The 21,848-nt window shown below is 40.9% G+C and overlaps 1 protein-coding gene across 1 annotated transcript in view; it reads left to right on the forward strand.

Annotated features, from left to right (window-relative positions):
- MYCBP2 (MYC binding protein 2) overlaps positions 1 to 21,848 on the forward strand; it is a 419,800-nt gene that overhangs the window by 315,036 nt on the left and 82,916 nt on the right. The window contains exons 53-57 of the mRNA XM_065413662.1: positions 207 to 281; positions 2,723 to 2,947; positions 3,841 to 3,973; positions 12,120 to 12,245; positions 21,081 to 21,236. Of these exons, the coding sequence (XP_065269734.1) occupies positions 207 to 281; positions 2,723 to 2,947; positions 3,841 to 3,973; positions 12,120 to 12,245; positions 21,081 to 21,236 (715 nt within the window). The remainder of the gene's footprint in view (positions 1 to 206; positions 282 to 2,722; positions 2,948 to 3,840; positions 3,974 to 12,119; positions 12,246 to 21,080; positions 21,237 to 21,848) is intronic.

The raw sequence follows: 21,848 nt of genomic DNA on the forward strand, positions 1-21,848 counted from the left end.
ACATACGAATCTGTTTTTGTTTAACAGATTATTTGCAATGGTGAGCAATGGACTCAAGTGACTTCATTTTAAAAAGTCAATTTATTTTAATATTGATGTTAGAATGCAGACAATTTGAATTACAATGTCTCTAGCATCTTCTTCCAATGTTCTCTTGTTCCCATTTCCTTGTTGATATTTGTCTTTTTTTAAACTTTGTTGCTCAGAATGTCTTTAATGCTAGCCAAGGAGTCAGGGATTTGGACTTTTTTTCAAGGACTTCTAAAGCTTTCCCCCCCCAGGTGAGTTAACTGTCAAGAACAGTCACATTATATCCTGATGTTTTACATTAATAAATACATTTATATTAAATAACCTTTTAAAGTCTGCTGTATTCTGATGTATTTTTGCAGGAAATGCTAGATATGTAAATACCATACTGTAGAATTGTGTATCTACTCCTTTAATCTCACTGTTCTCTAGATTGAAAAATTATTAGTTCAAAATGCTAATGATGGTTACTGTGAACCTCCAGCAACACAAAAATAACCATTTTCTTTTAAATATAGTACATCCTAATTACAATACTGTATTCACAAGCATTGTTGGCCATTTAACATTAAAAAGAGAACCTTCCAATCGCTTATGTTTATAGACATGGTCTACTGCTAAACTTTTCTTTCCCTGTTTTCAGTGCTATACACCCCCAGTCCATTGCAAAAATCAGTAAATTGAACATAATAGGCCTCCCCATGAACTGGGCCAGCTCAAAAATATTAATAAACACAGATGATGAATAAGGCTGCGTGTCTGTCACAGAGGTCACGGAAGAGACCGATTCTGTGACCTCCGTGACTTCTGCAGCGGCCAGTGCAGCTGGCTCAGGGGCTGCCCAGAGCCTGCTCCACCAACCCTCCCCGCCCGCCCCTCACCTCCCCCCAGTATCAGTGGGGTCCTGGGCCACGCGCCACTGCCTGGCATCCACACACACACACGGCACCAGAGGGGGTCCCGGGCCACCCCGCCCAGCACCCGCAGCGCCCCGGACCGCCCTCCCCAGAGCACCCCCAGCCCAAGTTTTAGTTAAGGTATATAGTAAAATTCATGGACCGGTCACAGGTGCTGAATTTTTGTTTACTGCCCGTGACCGGTCCATGACTTTTACTAAAAATACCCATGCTGATGAACACTACACTAACTTCTTTACTAATCTATTTCAAAAGTGTCATAATTCGTAGAAAAATATCCAGTTGCATTATACATGACTAAGTGTTTTAAATATCTCTCAGATGCTTTTGTAAAATATTTGGAAGGCTATTGTTGCTTTTTAGGCAGCAGTTTCCATAGAATCTTTTTAATGGAAATTATTTTCAAATAATTTCGCATATTGGTTTAGTGACTTAAAAATGTACATTTTCACTGTTTTTTTCCCGCAACAACACTGAACTGCTTTGCTGCTCTGTAGATATATAGAAACTTTAATTGACAAAAATGCTTAGCTTCTAGTTGTAGAACATTAGGCTCTTTTCCCCCTTGAAACAATTTACTTTAGAAAATGCCACAACTTGAATTGAAAATTCCCTTCTTGGCAGAACAACTTTATACTGTGTAATGGGTCAGTTGCCGTAGTTTTCTTGGGAAAGCTATTATAACATTTTATGAGGGGTGTTATAACATTCTGGGCACAAAACACAGGAATCAACACCAAATAGAGCTGAAAACTGAACAGTGCAAAAATTGTGATTTTAATAAAGAAATTAACCACACTTGCAAATGGTCTTTGTATGCAGGTCACACGTCTTGTTTTTAAAGTACATCGGTCATTGCTACTGCTACATATTGGTTTCTTTGTGATATAAAGTGTGTATTAGTGTTCCTTCCCATTATCTTCATGTATACTGGAAATATTATTAAATTACAGCCAGTGGAAGCTCCATGCCAGTATTCCTCATTTACAGTGAAGGTTGGAGGGTTTTCTAGGAACTCTAAACATATGGAATCGTCATACCTCAGAAGTATAACATCAGATCAGGCCTGGATTTGTCCTTCATCCTTGCTTGGTTCTAAGCAAAATAAGTCTGCAATGCTACTCTGATTATCACAGTAAAAATGTAATAATAAATACACACTAGTATTTTATTATGTGCATACAAGAAACATGGGGTTACTGCTCCACTTGGCCTTAGTAATAATAATTTTACCTTTATTCAGTGTTTACAATATATTCCTGAAATTGAGTTCAGAGAAAGGAGCACATTTGAATTGGAAACCAGATAGCATATACGTCTCCGTTACACATGCCCAGATTAATCACTGGTAACTTTTACCTGTTATATTTGCAAGATATTCAATCGCATGTTTGGATTCTCTGTGCTGATAAATGACAGTACTAAACACAGCGTACTTCATGAAAATGATGGTGAAAATAATTTTTTGTCAAACTGCACATATGAAAATAACTATATATTTAGTGGCCCAAATTTAAACAATTTATATTCCACTGAAGTGCCTGTTCATTTCAAGTGCAGCAGTAGTTGAGATGTGTGTACCTCTGCAAGCTAAAACGATCAGTTGGAAAGGAAACTTACAATTCAACTGGCATTATGACCAGTTTTTTTTCTCTTTCTAGGTTAAGAAGTTAACTGTTCCAGACTTAGGGAAGAGGTGTTTCTAATCTAAAAAGTGCAAAGGCATTATTAACAGGTTCTGTTCTGTTTTTCTTTTGCTTTTTTAAATTTTTCAGGAACCTAGGTCTAATACTGATGACTTTTTCAAAGACATAAATTCACGCTGCACACAGGAGGCAGTGATGCAAGAGCAAGATATGCCATTCCTTCGAGGTGGACCTGGAGTGTACAAGGTAGTGAAGACTGGCCCTTCAGGTCACAACATCAGAAGCTGCCCTAACCTTAGAGGTATCCCAATTGGAATGTTAGTTCTGGGAAACAAAGTCAAGGCAGTAGGCGAGGTATGGATCCTTGTAGCTTCAGTTCATGTCTTCATAGATACCAGTTTATATCAGTAGTAAACGCAACAAAAGCATCTTCCCCTACACAAGGTTTGCTTTTCCAACCCTGGTGATTAAATGTTAACATTTGAACTTGGTTTATATTATAAATACTAATTCAGTTATGTGTTTTGCTTTGTAGAAAAGTGTTCATTAATTGGAGTTACATTAAACTTGAATTTTCTAATACCGCAGTTACCTATGCTTATTTATATATTTCTGTTACAGTATGGTTGATTCATTGCTAAATAAGATTATCTGTTTCACTTACTGATTATGGGTATCAAAGTGAATTTACCTTGTTGGAGGAATCATTTCCAGGGCTGTGATCAGTTCAAAAATGATCCTATTTCACTGTATTTATTCAATTGTTATTGTACTTGTCATCATGCTTTGGGATTTTCCTATTGAGATGCGCTTGAGGATGTAGTGTGTCATGCTATTTTTCTCAAACAACATCAGGAGCATAATTAGCAAATTTACAAATATTTCATGTATAACTAGACAATATAATTTATTTTGGTGTTTCAGGTGCCAAAAAAGCATGGAGGTTGTTGGATAACACCTTCTAAGAGCTTATTTGGGTTTGTGTGGTTGGTCAACTATTGAACTTTTTTTTTTTTCCTAAACATAAACTGGCCTAATATTGTGAAAGTATTTATAATTTTAAACTTGCCATACATGGAATTGGTTTTTGTTCTACCTCAGGCTGTGGCCTTAATTTCAGAAACATGTTTTTTGTAATATCATGATGGAAATGAGCATATTGTTTCATATACTGAAGCATGTTGCTGGATCTGAGCACTGGATTATTTGAAAAGTGAATAAACTGCTTTTTTATGTGTGTGCACCAGGTGACTAATTCTGAAGGTACATGGGTGCAAATGGATAAGAACAGCATGGTAGAGTTCTGTGAGAGTGATGAAGGCGAGGCATGGTCCTTAGCTAGAGACAGAGGTGGAAACCAGTATCTGCGGCACGAAGATGGCAAGTTGTCTTTTTTTTTTTTTTTTAATTAACTACTTAAAGAGTTTGCCAAAATAAAGTCGGGGGAGGGGAAGTTTTAAGAAAGAACTGAGTTTGAAAGATGTAAAACAGTAACTTATAAAATAACCCAATTGGAGAAAATATGAAGTCAAACTTTTTTTTTAAATTAAATTTTATAGTACAGTCTTCAGACATTTAGATTTTGCAAACATGACATTTTTGTAAGTGTTTTCTGAGTCATTCTTCTGTACCAATTATGAACTAGAGTGTTGTCCTTTCTTCTGTTTATGGGGATTCAGTTTTCAGACAACCAATCCTGAACTTCCTGAGGCAACTTTCTTCAATCTACTTTTGTCTCCACCTGAAAGGAAAAAAAAAAAGGACTGAATGAATTTGTACAGCATTTTAGAATTTTTTATTTTGAGTTTAACATATAATCCCAACCATTGGATTGGGGACACAAAAGTACCCTGCTAAAAACTGCCAACAAATTTTGAACTCCATATATGAAATGAAGAAAAATCTGTAGTTGGTAACCTGATGTTCTTTTGCTCAGTGTTTCCTGTTTTTCATATTAAAATAAAGGAGTGGTGTATGTTAATTTAGGACTGGCAAGATGGCTTCCAGAAAATGCAGTAAATACAATCATGTTTTAGGTCATTACAACCAGCATATTTTGAGCAAGTTCTGTAGATTTTGAGAGAGGTCTCTGAGCTTGTGTTCTTGGCTAGAACAATATTTTTCCTTATCAATGTCAATTCCTGTGAAAATACTAGCTTAATTACCTCCATGATCAATTAGAGTAGAGTGGGATATTTTCTCAGGATGATGTGTTTTTGTATGTACCCCATCCAAAATAGATCTTTAATATGCCATTTATTTAACCTAATTTAGTATCTAAGCACACTACTGCTATATCTGCTTAAAATCACAGTTTTTCCCTCCATTTTGAGGACACTATACTTAAAGTAGTAGTACTGGGGCTTTCTTTGGCTCTAAGGAGTCAACTGGACTGCTTCTGACCGTTGCACTTAGATTTAAATGTGATAGAATTGTAATATTTGCTACAAGCTCCGTTAGGGAATTTTATCTCACATTTGCATGAAAGTAGCCTTGATCTTCTAGGTCTACTAACTTCTGTAATCCTTTTTCCATTTATTCTGCTATCCTGTAGTGTTGTCCTTTCTCGTCTGTGGGCATTCCAAAGTAACCGTGTCTTATTTCATTATGATGTGCAGAAAACAAACTTGTACTGCTGTATAGCAGGCCTGCCTAATTCTGTGAAGAGTTGGATAATGTGTAGTGAGCAAATAAAGGAACAGTAAAGATAGAAAATATTTAACAGCTGTTCTTCTTTGACTGATTGCACATGTGCATTCCACTGCAGGTGTTTGTGTGCTCAGTGCACAATTGAGTTTTTCCCTTAGTGGCACTAGTCAGGGCAGCACAAGTGCCCCTGCTGCCTTGTGCACCACATGCAAGCATAAAGGATCAAGCTGCCTTGACGCCCCCTCTCCCCATTCCTTTCTGCCACCCATGACGGTTGTTGTAGGTGTCCCAGCTCTCTGCAAGTCTTTAGTCAAAATCTATAAATAGTACCTGTTATGTGTAGTTTAGTGTTTGGTTGGTTAGTTTAAAATAAATGTGTTTGTTCTTTTGTGTGGTTCTGGCGCCTCGTCTGAGTACCCACCCCAGTACCACAGATATGCAGCATGCTCCAGCTTTCAAGCCCTGCCATTCTTGTGGTAAGGCAACACCTAATAGTTACCCTCACCCCTGTTGTCTTAAGTGCTTGCGGGAGGCTCAAATGAGTGACAAATGTGGCATTTGTAAGGGCTTAAAGCCCCAATTAAAAACAAAGGAGCGGGAGAGGCAGCCAGATTAAAATACATGCTGCTGAAATTGACTTGGAAGGACATTCAAAGAAGAAACATATCCCAAAGCACACCTCTAAACAGGGGAGTTCGTTGCCTTCAGAGCACGGCATGGGCCTGTTGAGACCAGTTCCCGAAGCACCTTTGCTGGCTGCATACCCTGGTACCATAGTGTCTTCTTGGTCATTTCTACTTCTGAGGTGTTTGAGGCTGCAAGGGAGTTGTTAAACTTCTCGGTGCCACCATCACCAACAGTTCAAGAGACTCGCCCAGCACTGGCACCCCGCTCCTTCACCTCCATACTGGGCAATTCCATCAAATTCAGCCATCAGAGTACCAATTAAGGTAATATTGTCTAGGGGAAAGCCGCAGATGATTTTGCCACAGATGTTGTGGGAGCCCAGGAGTGGGCAAACTTTTTGGCACAAGGGCTCTTGGGTGTGGACAGAAATGAGGAATTCAGGGTGTGGGAGGGGGGCTGGGGCAGGGGGTTGGGGTGCGGGTGGGGGGTGAGGGCTCCGGCTGAGGGTGCGGGCTCTGGGATGCAGGAGGGTGGGACCGAGGGGTTCAGAGGGCGGGAGGGGAATCAGGGCTGGGGTAGGTGGTTGGGGCGCTGGACGGGATCGGGTGCAGGCTCCGGGCAGCGCTTACCTCAAGCAACTCCCGGAAGCAGCAGCATGTCCCCCCTCCGGCTCCTACGTGGAGGCGTGGCCAGGTGGCGCCCCTGCAGCTCCCATTAGCCACAGTTGCTGGCCAATGGGAGCTGCGGGGCAGCATGCGGAGTCCCCTGGTTGCCCCATGTGTAGGAGTCGGAGGGGGGGGACATGCTGCTGCTTCCGGGAGGCACACAGAGCCACAGCACAGATGGAGCAGGGCAAGTCCTGGACCCCACTCCCCGGCAGGAGCTTGAGGGCCAGATTAAAACATCTGAAGGGCCGAATTCGGCTCCCGGGCCATAGTTTGCCCACCCCTGTGCTAGCCCATTGAGAGCCTTAAGCAGGAATATTTTGGGGATTCCCTCACACACAACACATATTAATAATGAATAGGGGGTCCTTTAAGCTGCTTGGGGCCCTAAGCAGTTGCTTAGTCTGCTTATGCCCAGCACCGGCTCTGTCTCCCTAGCTCCCCTTTCTTCAAAGTCTGAACCTTCTTCACCAGTACTGATGGCTGACACCACCATGGTCACAAGAAGAGGCAGCTTCTTCATCAGACTCTGAAGTGGGATCTTGTGTGTCCCAACCTAACCAGTTGTATCATCTGGAATATGGCACCTGCCAGCCCTGGTATCAGCCTCAGTACCACAAGGGGTTTATAGAAGGGATCCTTGGGCTACACACAGATGGGGACCAGGACTGTATGAGTGGCCCTTTTGGAACCAGTGGGGCTTCCCCCTTCAATCAAGAGCGTCCCTATAGTCACCTTAGCCGACTCCATCTACTGGCCTTCAGGAGTATTAACGCCACAGACACCCTATCAGCCTTATTGAGCACATCACCGAACAGATTCAGGATCCCTCTCACAAGCAGCCACAAAAGGAGCAGGAACTGAACCATCCCCCAGTACTGTTTGACATCCTCTTCCTCATCCCCCAATGAAGCAATTGTGATGGAGTCTATTTGTCTACCTTCTGATGATTTAAGACTCATCAGGAATTGTTGAGGAGGATGGCTGTTATCCTAGACATCCACCTACAAGCTGATGGACATTTTGGTATCCGTAGATCCAGCTAGAAAAGCCTCATTTATAGTGAGAGCTAATCTTAGACCTATCAAGGTCCTCTGGCGGACTCCAGCTTCCCTGCCTCCAACTGCAGAAAGAGTGGATGTCTCCTCTCAGAGGTTCAAGCACCTATATAATCATGCCCCTCCAGGCTCCCTTGTAGTGGTGGCAGACTGAGAAAGAAAGACAAGGGCACCAGGTATCAACCCCAAAAAATAGAGGACAAGAAGCTGGACTTACTTGGGAAGTAGCTTTATTCCAAAGGTGGATTACAGTTTCGCATTGCAGACCAGCAAACTTTGCTGCAGCACTATGATTTCATCCTATGGTTACAGTTTCAAGTTCAAAGAGAAGCTCCCAGATGAGGTGAAACAAGAATTCCAGCCTTTAATGGAGATGGGTAAGTTGTATGCCAGAACAGCTCTGAAGGCAGGTCTGGATGCATCAGATTCTATAGTTTGCAGCATGGCCTCTACTATCACAATGAAGTACTTGTCCTGGTCGCACTCTTCTGGCCTTCCTTCAGAGGTGCAACAGACAGTTCTGGACTTACCTTTTGAAGGGCCATCATTCTTCTCAGAAAACATAAATGAGATTCTGCATCGTTTCAAAGACTCGAGAGCACCCCTAAAATCCCTGGGCATTTAACCCCAGCAGTGAAGCTGAAGGCATTCCATTCTCATCAGTCCCAGCATTTTCATGGGGTTGCCACACAAGCCTAAGACCTGCCAAGGGGAAGGAGCAGAAAAGACGTCCACCACCACCCTCTGCTTGGGTAGCTGCTTGTTCAAGGCAGGTCGCATCTTTCAAGAGCTCACTTTGATGGTCGAGAGCAGTCTAAGAGTTCTAAGAGTGGCATAATTCCCCCCCCCCCCCCCCAGTTTTGCAAACTGCCTCTCCCACTTCGGCCCACATCATAACAGCTGGTTTCTAAGCGTGGTGGAAGTGGGATATATATGCAGTTTATTTCTGCCCCTTCCCCATCCGTCTTCAGGGACCTCCCTCCCGAGGCTGTGCTACTGCAAGATATACTATCGCTCCTCCTTGTAGGAGATATAGAAGAGGTCCCTCCTTCATTCGGGGAAAGGGCTTTTACTCCTGATACTTCCTGATCCTGAAGGCAAAACAGGGTCATAGGCCTATTTTAGGTCTAATACCTAACTTAACAAGCTAAGCAAATTTGAAGCAAAAAGGTTTCTCTCTCCCCTATGCTTACAGCAGTCTGGCTGGATTTCTCAGCCAGGACTCCTCTTCTAATCCAGTGATGCTGCTTTTGTCTTTCAACCATTGTTGATGCTGGGAGTAAAGATGAGGGGAGAGGTGATTTGTGTCCTCTGTTCTCCATAGCATTTCTCGTCTCCACCTGGGGTTCAGGCAACAGCAAGTCTGTTTGCCAAGATGTAAATTTCTCACTCACTCCCTTCTTTCTGCCAAAGAATGGCCATTTAACCAAGTGATAGTCCACTTGATTATGCTGACACCTAGCTGAGGCGACAGTTTGCCTTTTATCTCTGAGGAACTGGTTTGTGCATCTGATGAAGTGGTTTTAGCCCACGAAAGCTTATGCCCAAATAAATTTGTTAATCTCTAAGGTGCCACAAGGACTCCTCATTGGTTTGTGCCTGCTTTTCTAAATTTGGAGCATGTCTCAGTAAAGTCATACAGTAGAATCTTACAACTTTACATACAATGTTTCCACACATTGGATAATAATGATCAGCAGATTGAGTTTTCAAATGATACTTCCCAAGGCATACTTTGTACAAGATTGATCATAGTTTTATAAAATGAATGACCTTAGGGATACAGACTGTCACAATTTCCTATATCTATTTCAAATTATTTAAATGATTTAACAAACAATTTGTATATTTATTGGAAAATAAAAAACAATACATTAATTCTAAATTTATGGTTCCTTTTGGTACAGGCAGGGGCCTCCCTGCTCCGCCCAGCCCAATACAGGGCACTATTTACAAACTGGCAGTTGCCAGATGCACAGTGGCCTGCCCAGCCCTGTACTGCCAGCATGCTCCTTCCCCTCAGGGGTGGGCCCATGCCGTGCCATGCATTCCCCCCCCACACACACACACGAACACTACTATATCATAGATTCTAAAGCCAGAAGTGATCATTTAGTCTGACCTCCTGCATAATACAGACCACTGAACTTCCCAAAATAATTTGTTTTAATTTGAGCATAACTGTTAGAAAAACATCTAATCTTGATTTAAAAATTGCCAAAGATTAAGAATCCACCAGAACCCCAAGTAATTTTTTCCTATGGTTAATTACCTCATTGTTAAAAATGTACACTGTTTTTTTCCCCAGTCTGAATTTGTCTAGCTTCAATTTTCAGCTGCTGGATCTTATTCTACCTTTGTCTGTTAGATTGAAGAGCTGATTATCAAATACTTGTTCCCCATGTAGGTACTTCTAAACTGTGATCAAGTCACCCTTTAATTTTCTCTTTGTTAAACTAAATATATTGAGCTCTTTAAGTCTCAGCACTAGATGATTATATCAACAATAATTCCCTCGTGGGTTTTTTGTTTTTGTGTTTTGTTTTGTTTTGCTCTTTGTCAGTCCTGAATTTATGCAGAGGGAGTGAAGCCTTTAGGAAAACTTTTCTTCCTGTAAATTTAGTTTCTTTAATTACTTCTCTATCAGTCCGATACTCACCTATAGTCTGTGATGTTGGATCTAGAACACGTGAATTTAAGGGTGTGGGATGATGCTTTGCTTCCTGTTCAGATGTTATCCACCAGAAACTTACTGCTGCTTTCTTGCCCATATGCTCAGGGTCTAACTGATGGTTATATTTTGGGTCAGGAAGGATTTTTCCCCGGAGTCAGATTGGCAGAGACCCTGGGGTTTTCCCCCTTCCTTTGCAGCATGAGGCATGGGTCACTTACAGGTTTAAATTAGTGTAAATGATGGATTCTCTGTAACTTGAAGTCTTTAAACCATGATTTGAGGACTTCAGTAACTCAAAGAGAAGTTAGGGATCTATTACAGGAGTGAGTGGGTAAGGTTCTATGGCCTGCAATATGCAGGATGTTGGATTAGATGATCATGATGGTCCCTTCGAACCTTAAAATCTAAAATCTATTAATCTAAATATGACTCAAGAATTGCCCATGGGAATTGTCAGGGTTGGGTTTTCTTGGTTTTTGTTTTGGTTTTTGGGGGAGTAAGGACGGGAGGAGGTAAATCCTACAGTACCAGACTGATTCAGAAGAATTCAAAGGTCAATTGACAGGTAGGAAAAATGTTTTTCTTTCAAGTTTCTTTGTCTTCAAAAGACACTTTTTCATGTTTTAACATTTCATCTCTGTATGTTTTTAAAAGAGCAGTACATTTTCTCCTAACAACTGCATAATTTTCATTTGGCCGATATTTTTCTTTTCTTTTTCAACTGAGCTAAAATTATATGGCTGCTTTTGATTTTGCTACTACATTTTTATTTAGTGTTATGTCTTGCTTTGTGTATGGTTGTCATACATGTTCACACAGTTTTGAGTTTTTGTTATATTCATTTTGCTCAGTTCAGTATTCTGGAAATTTACATAAGCACCAATTATAGTTAACATTTTTAATTAAAATTGACTTTTTAGCCATTTTACTAAAATGTAGCACTGTTAGATGTGTTAGCAGCCAGAAGATACCAATTAAAGCAACTGAAAACTCATTTCCCATCTATTTTAATAATTTGGTAATCAGAAACTGCTATATTAACATTATAACATTTAAAATATTTTTAATTCCTGACACCTACAATTTAAAATGAATGAGATCCATTAAATGATGGTGAGACATGCAAATGAATGAGGGGAATTTTCTATCTAGCTAATGGAAAATAATTTGATCCTCCTCCCTTCCTCAATAAGTCAGGTTTTCCAAAATACAGCTATTGCAGACAGTAGATGTCTTACCTGGTTGTGCAAAAGAATGGCTGATATGTGCTGTTATGCATATTAGTGTATCAACACTATGCACATACTTTCAATGATTATTTGTAGTAATATTAGTTATTTGTTTATGCTAGTTTGTACAATGCGTCAGATAGCTTACAGATGTTTGAGCATGGACAGTCCCTGCCCCAAAGAGTGTAGACATATTTGCAAACCAATAAATTTGAATTTAGTATGTTTTAACAAAAATAATAGTTTTAGTCATTACTGACTCTCCAGCATGGGGATAAGAGAACTGGTTGTTGAAAGAGATGATAAACCAGCTGAGTATTTTCTCCTTTACAATAATTGCCTCACAGCTCCATCAGTCTGTTAAGAATGTTAAGTAAAGCATAATGAACAACTGGATTTCATTACATTCCTGAACACACAGCATTAGTGTGGTGTCCATTTTCAGTAGTGCATAAGCTAGCTTGTGACATGAGCGACAAAGATTTTACACTTATGCTGTGTGTTTGGGGGCCTAACAGAAAAATAACATTAAAAGCTATCATTCTTTTGTCTTGTGACTCATCTTTCCACTGCAAATCAGTGATAAAAGAAATACTAACACTGAAGTGATGGTTTGTTTTACAGAGCAAGTTCTGCTAGATCAAAATGCTCAGACTCCTCCTCCAAGCCCTTTTTCAATACAAGCTTTCAATAAGGGGTCTGCTTGTAGCAATGGACAAGGATTTGATTATGGCCTTGCAAATAACAAAGGTAAGTTTATAGCTACAAACGTTTTACAAAATAGTATGTTTTCAAACTTTTGCCTATGTATTTTTTGCTACTCGTTTTCCAGGACTTGAGTAGACATCAGTGCCATTTGAGACACCCACAGATGTGACCCCACAAAACCATCCATCATTATGGTGAAACAAGTTGCTGAGAATTGCAATGGCATTTTCTACTGTATTTTATGCAGTTAGTAATATTGTAACTCGTGTAAATTTCTGCTATACATAGATGTAAAGGGAAGACTTTTAGACTTACTGGAGTTTTATGTTGGTCCCTTTAATTGCACTATTGAATAGCTTCATTGAAAAGTTAATGTCCTGTAAATTCCTGTCATGTTATCCACAGAATTATAATACAAGAATTACAAATTCTTACTCATTGAACCAGAAAGAGTGATAATATCCAATATTGTTCAAATTAGGCTTCAAAACCATTAGTTTGGAAAATTCTTTCAAGAAAACCATGAGGATTCTGACCATCTGCTTTAAATAAGCTTAACTTTAAAAAAGTGCTTTTACATTTGATGACTAGGTGGAAGATTAGGTTTGATGTTTTGATTATAGATAGTTATAATACGAAGCATCACACTAAGCATTTTTCATAATAGCATGAAAGTGCTCTGTCTAGTTTATGCTTGGATATCTCACATTAAAGTAGAATATTAATATGGAGTATAATGCTAGTAGTTGTTAAATTGGAGTATTGCTTTGTATATGTAGACTTTTAGAGTTTAGGTCGATAAATATATGAACCAAATAGCTTAATCTAGATGATATTGTACAGTAAATCACAGCAACATACAAAACAAAACAAAAACTGCAGCTTCAATTTTGGACAATAACAACATAGGGCAAATCACCTGGTATCTGCAGCAAACTCTTGTTCACTCATTACTTATATACAGAAGGCTAATTGAACTGGAAGTTCTTTTGCGTAGTCATGTGTTCTTGAGGAATATCAGTGAAACATGGAGCTTTGCTGTTCTAATCTTCTATTTCTGTGGTCTAGGTCAGGGTTTCTCAATTCATGGCTTGGGATCTAAAATTGGGTCACCAGAGCGTTTAAAAGGGTCACATGGCAATTCCTGTGGCTCCTGTCCCACAGGGCTGACTGGGCTTGCATCTCTGCTCCAGGCACTGCAACCTCTAGGGTCCCAGTGCCACTCAGGTTTGGCCCAGCCGTCATGAGTGGCACTGCAGTCCCATGAGCCAGGTCACAACTCCACTCTCACAAATTTGGTCCAATCGGGGGCTGGGCCAAATCTGAGTGGCACTGCAGCTCCAGAGGTTGCAGCGCCCAGAGCGGAGAGCCAAACCCAGCTAGCCCCACAGCACAGGAGGAGCAGGAGATGCACCTGTGGGGTGGGGGGGCTGTGCGGGCAGGACCCAACCCCTCCAGGGGGCAGGATCCAACCAAAACCACCCCAGGGCAGGGCCATAACCAGGGCGGGGCAAGCGGGGCAGCTGCCCTGGACACAAAGCCGCAGGGGTGGCTCGGGCTGGTGATGCCACATGGCTCAGGCCAGACCCAGGCGGTGGGGAATGGCTCGGGCCAGCCCCATGGGGCAGAGCTCGGGGAGGGAGCGCCACCTCCACCCGTGGACTCACCTCAGCTGGTCATCCAGTCTGGCTTGGTTGGGGGAGGCACAATCAAAAAATTGGGGGGTGACCCAGCACCCCCCGCCCCCCGTGTCGCCTCTGGTAGGAAGCACAAATACGCTTGCTCATCCCAGGCGCTAAAATGCCTACTTACGTCTCTGCTCCAGAGCCTCCAGACTATTTACTGGGTTGCAACAGGCCATAAATGTTTACAAATAAGGCCTGAGCCCCAAAAGGTTGAGAACCACTGGTCTTGGTGACGCGTGCTTTTGGGGTAGGGAGTGAAACTTCCCTTTAACACTAACTAGAGCCGTGGGCACACTTCAAGAGTAGGGCAACTTGGTTTTGGTCTTCAAGAGGCTTTTAGTAATTAGAATATTTTCTTTTTTTTAAAGGGAGAACAGCAGAGGGCTTTACCTAAACTTTCTTAATTAACTATTTTTCACTGTTCTTATAATCTTGTGTAAAACTGTTTACATTGAAATACAGGATTTACATAATTTTACTGAAAATTTAATATGTGAATGATGTTTGTCTATTCTTTATCATAACTCAATCCATCCCTAATGGGATCCCTTTTTCTGGATGAAGATTAGAGAAAATTCATGCATTTTCATAGTTAGAAAATTAAGCTTTGCCCACTCCGCTTCCCATTAGAGGTTCTACCTTCACTGGGAGCAATAGTTTTTCCCTCTTTTTTGTTTTTAATAGTTTTTACGGTTTACATTGTAAGAAGTCATTATTTTCTTTGCCTCTACTACTAAGTCTTTTTCTGATGTTTTCTGTATTATTTAGCCCATGGTGGAGTAATTTCCCTTCTGAGATCACTCTGTGAAGTACTCTTTTTCCCCAGCCTAGCCATCCTCATTTCAAAATGGCGACTCAGTCCTGAATCACACAAAATGCAAGAGATGCTCAGTTTGTGGGGCAGTATTACAGATTGCCACTGAGCACAGGAAATGTGTAATAAGAATAAAACATTAACTGTAATTTTCTGTGATAAGATTAAGGGAAAGGAAGTTTCCTCTCAAGGTCTGTCAGAATGAATAAAATCCTGAAGAGAAACTTGCTAAGCTCACTGGTATACGTGAAGGTGGTGTGATTCATTTGACTAGCTCCATGGTGGTTTCTATGGCATACCACTGGAATATTCCAGCTGTGGAAAAGTTAGATCTTCGTTCTGTTACTAGCTCCCAAACCTTTTATGCCACATTAGTCTTTTTATTTAGCTTCAAAATCTAATGCACAGTTTGAGTGAGCAGTTCTGTAATCATTGTTTAAATAGTTATCTTCATTTACCTTCTTATCTATCTTGTACTGTTTGTGCATTTCCCAAGAGTGAAGAATCTATAATAACTATACTTGAAGGAGCAGAAAGGTTACTTCCATTAACTCAGGTCCAAGTAACTTGTTAGAACAGACCACATCTTCTACCATACATCCCCAGTTCTATAGAGTTTGTTTTGAATTCCAAGGGATCAAAAAAATAAGTGTGTGAGAGCTATGTGTTTTTATATAATCTCAACCTGAACCCTATCATGTCTTGATGAGTCTGTGTGGACCCACAATTGTCCACTTTCCAAAGGGCTTCAGGGTTAGTGTGAAGATGTACCCAGAGTTTAGTTCTATACTGGTAAGCTATTCAAAACTCCAATTATAGATGAGTAACCTTTCTTTCCTACAATTTTAAAAGTACTCTTATGAAAATAAATGGAATGGATGAGCCTTACATCCCAAGTATTGTATCACACACTTGAAAAGCTTATGTTCTTCACCCAGAAGAAACAATCAGTGACAGATTAGAGTTATCTATTAATTGGAAAAAATAAATTTACAGGTGACAAAAATCTCATTGCGTCCTCCAATCCACCGATTGTCAAAAGAGACACATTTGCTTTGTTTTTTTTGCCCTTCAGCAAAATATATGGTACAGACCTGGCCAGTTTAGATATTCCAGGACGAAAAGATGAATGCACTAATAGATTTTTTTTAATGTACCCAATTTATATGTCATACTGAATGTAACATCTAAAACATTTTACTCTAGACATAAGAGATAAAACATACTTATGAAAATGGGCTGAGAAAAAAGACTGATTGGCTTCCACAAAGTTGTTTACATATAGGAGAGAATGAGGCTTGTTTGCAAGATTTGTTATAGCAAAGTACTTGATATATCAGCTATCAGAAAAACAATAATGACCCAGAAAGAATAGCTTGTCTAATATCCCCAATGTCAGCTAAGAGCATAACAAATCCTTCTTCAAGGAGTGTCCCTGTGGGTGCTCCACTTTAGGTGTCTTCGCACCCTGCACTTGTAATCGGAGATTTTTAGTAGCAGTGCCCGCTTGGGCTGCGCATACGCTGTAGCCATCTCGCGTCACTGTGTGCGGTTACATAGGGGTGCACAGCCAACCGTCCCCCTGTTCCTTCTCTACCGCCTTTGGCTTGAGTCAGAGCGACAGCAGCGCCCTCTCTTACCTCAGATAAACTTAATAGTTCATAGTTGTTCCCAATAGTGTTAGCTACCCTATCCCCTTGCTCTTTATATTTTATATTTTACTTTATTTTTTCTTCTAATATATATATATGTTCCTTCTCTCTTTTACCCCTGCCTCCTCGGCAGCTACTCAGCTATTACCTTAAAAAAAGAAAGAAAGAAAAACAGGATTTATCCCTGTTCTTTCTCCAGAAGACTTTCTCTCTGGGGCATGTCCAGCTCACCTGGCTTTAAACGCTGCCTGACTTGCAAACTCTCCGTACAGGTCTTTGACGGCAACGCACATTGTGTCCGTTGCCTGGGCGAGACACACATTACCCAAAACTGTCCGCACTGTAGAAAACTGACAGCCTGGACAAAGAATGCCAGGGATCTCCAATTGAAGCTCCTTATGATGGAGAAATCCCTCAGACCCGCCTCCGACCTCAAGTCCAGGATGCCTCCTGGCCAATGATCGCCAGCAGCAACGTCTGACGGGATCGGCTTCAACAACAGCTGCTAAGGAGCCTGCTCCTAGAAAGGCTACCAAAAAGCAGCCCCACTCACTCCCACACCGAGAATCGCCTAAAATAATGCGATGTCCAAATGAAAAATCTGCCCCAGTACCGATGGCACCCAGAGCACCAGCCCACGAGGCACCAGGGACATCCGGTACCAAGACTTTCCGAGGAGCTAAAGAACCTATGTGGGCAAGCTCTAATGGAGTTGCACGCAGCAAAGTCAAACTTTCCAGTAGGACTCTCCTCTACTCGATACCAACAGTACCCCATCTAGATTGGGACCAAGCCTGGTAACCACTTCCTATCTCCAGTGATGAGGAAGAAGAGGATGAGGCAGTAATATACACTCCTTTCCACTCCTCACCTAAACATGGACCTTATCATCACAAACCTCTACAGACATGCAGAGCTGGTATGGTCAAGGCCCCCTATATCATTCCCAACCATACTGGGATCCTTGGGCAATGTATAGGGTCAAATACCTCAGGGCCCCTAACTTGCCTAGGTTCAGAGCAACACGGTCTCCTTCACCAATTGTCCCAGCACCCTCAGAGACACAAGAGGAAGAGACCAAGGAGCCTGAGGACACAGCTGAAGGTGACACTCCGCCGCCCACTCACATCTGATCTTTGTCACCGGACAAAACTATAGTGCATCGTCAAGAACATAGAGATATCAGCATCCTATCTGCCGAGATGTCAGAATACAACAGCAGATCAACTAAGCAGGGATTTTTCACAAACCCATGAGTGAGAGATGGATCCCAGAATTCTCAAAGCCATATTCAAACTATAAGGGTTCCCCACCATAGATCTATTTGCAACAGCTCAGAACGCCAAGTGCTCTCAGTATTGCTCCCAGGCCAGATTGGGACACCACTCCCTAGGCGATGCTCTCCTCCTAAAATGGGAGGCACCACTGATGAATGCATTTCCCCCGACTCCACTCCTAAGCAGAGTCTTTCACAAGATCAGGCATGACAAATCCAGGGTCATTCTCATTGCACCCACATGGCCCAGACAAACGTCGTTCCCATACCTGCATCGGATAGCAGTGAAACCGCCTCGAGCCCTTCCCTTAGTGCCTCACCTTCTACCACAAGGTGTGGGACACCTCTGTCACCCCAACCTTGCAGTACTGCACCTCGAGGCCTGGTTACTCCATGGCTGACAGGGGTTGAGAAGGACTGTTCTGAGAAAGTGAAAGATATACTACTGAACAGTCGGAGACTAAGCACAAGAAAGACATATATCCATAAATGGAAACGATTCTGCACTTGGTGCCAGGACAAACAGATCTGTCCACAGTCAGCCCTAATACCGAGAATCCTCAACTATATACTGGGGCTTTAAAAATTGGGGCTATCCACATGCTCCATCAGGGTACACTCAGCTGCCATCATCTCCTTCCACGACAAGATGGACGGAGTCACCATATTTGCTCACCCGATGATTAAATGCTTCACTAAAGGCATAGAAAACACTTATCCCACACTAAGAAACCCTACATCCATGTGGGACTTCAGCCTTATTCTATGTAGTCTCATGGGAAAACTGTTTGAACCCCTTGCAACTTGCTCCTTGTTGCACTTATCAATGAAGGTGGCTACCTCATTGCCCTCACGTCTGCAAGACGGATGGGAGAATTAGGTGTCCTAATGGCACACCCACTTTATACAACATTCTTTAAGGATAAAATAATCCTATGACCGCACCCTAAGTTCATACCCAAGGTTGCCTCCCCTTTTCAGTTAAATCATCCCATTTACTTAACTATATTTTTCCCGAAGCCACATGCTGATGGGAGGAAAGCCTCACTCCACGCTAGACATTCACAGAGCATTAGCTTTCTACATAGAAAGAACAAAAACATTCGGAAAATCACCTAGACTATTCGTTTCCATAACAGAATGCTTTAGGAGCCAAACCATCTCAAAACAGAGGCTATTCAAATGGATATTTGGATGTATACATTTGTGCTACCAAAACAACAATCTGCAACCCCCACCGGGAGTTCGCACACTCCACCAGATCGTTAGTAGCATATGTAGCCTTTCTCAGTAATGTACCTATCATTGACATTTGAAAAGCAGCTACCTGGGCATCAGCCCATACTTTCACTAAACACTATGCTTTAGAACAAAAATCAACAGCAAATGCTCAGTTTGGACTTAGTGTTGTTCACCATCAGTAGACCAACTCCAAAGCCCCTCCTCTCCACTGACAGACCCTGCTCAATAGTCACCTAAAGTGTAGCACCCACAGGGACACTCCTTGAAGAAGAAGAAGAAGTTGTTGTTACTAACCTTTTGCAGTAACTGATGGTTGTCCCTGTGGGTGCTCCACTACCCTCCCTCCTCCCCTCTACTTCGGAGTTTCATGCCAATTCTTTGAGGTGGAGAAGGAACTGGAGGACGGTTGGCTGCACACAGCTATATAACTGCTCGGAGCAGCACAAGACGGCTATGGCACGTGTGCAGCCCAACCAGGCACTGCTACTCCAAATCTCCGATTACAAGCACAGGGCGCCAATTACCTAAAGTGGACCACCCACAGGGACAACCATCTTGAAGAACCTCAGTTACTGCACAAGGTGAGTAACTGTCTCATCTGCTGAGAATATGTGCCAAACAAAGATAATGGATCTTATCTCTAGAGTTATTTTGGAATTCTAAAAATGTACACATTCTTAAATTGTTCCCCCCCCCCCCAAAGCGAACATGGAGGTAGTAGTTTTATTTTAAAAAAAAAAAAATTACTAGTTGACCTAACTTTCTTTCATTTATATTTTTATATACAGAAAAAGTATAATACAACTCTTGACCTAGAATTCATTGTTCTGAAGATGGGCATTTTGAATTTGTGAATTCTGCACTAAACATGTCAGTTGTCTTTAGTGTAGTGTGGGATGGGGCAGTAGTTGCAGAAGTAGTGATTCTTAAGGTTTTTGAGTGTAACACTGAAATAAAAATGGTTACTATTACCCACAGGTGATCGTTTGGATATAGGTGCTTCAGTTCCAGCTCTTCTTTCATAGTAATTTTGGTTTCTAATTTTTAAAACAAAAATATAGTATTAGAGAGAGACAATAAGGAAAATACTTAATTTTGGTGGTTTTGGATCTTGCAGGAATCATTAGATCCTCTAGTCTTTTTCTCCTTTTATAAAACTAGAGAATTTATTTTAAAAATCTAAAAAACTTCAGTTTTAAAGTGAGTTGTTTATCTGTTTCCTGTTTGTTAAAATTATTTTTCCGCTAGTGCTTCTATAGTACTGTCAAAAGTGATATGGGATGTCAGAATCTGTATTTAAATAAAGGAACACTGTTAGGGTGTGATAGATGATAGGGGCCAAAATTATTGCTGCGAACATCTCAAGATTTGACCTTAAATGATTTAACCTATCTTTTTTATTGTATGCACCTTATGTTTGCAACATACATGTAATTCTTTCTTTTCCTTTTTCCAAACAAATGCTTTCTTCAAAACAAAACAAAAATATCACAACTCTCCTGAGATACCCTCCAACGGCCAATCCAATATGCAGACACAGTTCTCTTAAGGAAACACGTTTCAGTTTAAAATCAAAACATGGTTGTAAATAGTGGGGAGCTTTTTTTAACTGAAAAATACCTTGACAGTGTTCTTTTAAGATATATGCAAAAGCAAGCAAGTATTTTCCTAAACTTGACACACACACACATACATACATATAGATATAGATATATACCTGCCAAAGCTTAATTATATTTTATTATCTTAACCCTCTCATCTGGCTATACTCATCTCAGAGTTTTGTTTGCACTTGTGTGTATTTCTGTGAATGGTAGCTGATTTTTTTGTGTTTGGCTGCTTTTGTTTGTTTTTAGCAAGATATGGGTGATTTGAGATGCACTTTGGAATGTTTTAAATAACAAGGTTAAAGAAGTCATGATTCTTACAAACCTTGTTCATATTCTTCAGTATTTGCATCACCATTCATGGGGTGAGGTCTCTACATTTAGCCATGTTTGTTTTATGGTTCTAAGGGATTTTTTTTTTCAATTGTGTAAAAGTTTGTGCCGTATCTTGAGTTTTGGAATCAAAACTAACTATGGTGTCAGAGATTAGTGCGGTCTTTATCAATTATCTTCATCTAAACTTCATTCAGCACCATTTACTCTGCCTTTGTGGAGGATGAAAAATAACAGGTTGTAGTTTTGACTGTTTTGCTCACTGCAGGTGACCAACTGAGTGCCATACTGAATTCCATTCAGTCACGGCCTAATCTCCCAGCTTCTTCCATCTTTGATCAAGCTGCAAAACCTCCCTCTTCCCTAGTCCACAGTCCATTTGTGTTCGGACAGCCCCTTTCCTTCCAGCAGCCTCAGCTTCAGAGTAAGTCTGTCAGCCTTACCTGCCTCATCAGTCCATTTCTGAAGCTTTGTCATTGCTATAACCATCTTAGTTGCTTACCAACTACTAATCATCCATCAGTGCATCTGTCTGGTTTTGTTCTTTTGAATTAATTTTTTTTTAATTCAGAAACATGAGTTAATGCTCCCAGAGAAGCATACTTGTGCTATTTTTTATTTCAGTATTAAAATTACTGTATTGATTTGTATATATATTCTGCAGTGTAGATAGTGTATTTATGAAAGTGTGTTTCTAATATAGTGTATTGCAGTAGGATAATAATTAAGGTAAATATTGCATACAATGCAAAATATTGTAATTCCTGTAACATTTGAAGAAATTTTGATTACAGTAGATAAACATTTCAATTTTCTATTTTAAAATGTTTGTTGCCTCCTACATTCCTTACCTTGTCATAATTTTTCGTTAACATACTTGAAACTTGGAATTGGGACAACTTAATTCATTAATTAGAAACATTAATAAGAAAAGCATTTCTGTCTAGCATAGATAGCCACTGGCATGCTCATGACCATTGGCACCAAAAAGTTGTTAAACATTAACTGCTGATGGGATGGAGAAGAAACTGTTAAG

This window comes from Emys orbicularis, chromosome 1, assembly GCF_028017835.1.
Source record: "Emys orbicularis isolate rEmyOrb1 chromosome 1, rEmyOrb1.hap1, whole genome shotgun sequence".
NCBI classification, from domain to species: domain Eukaryota; kingdom Metazoa; phylum Chordata; order Testudines; family Emydidae; genus Emys; species Emys orbicularis.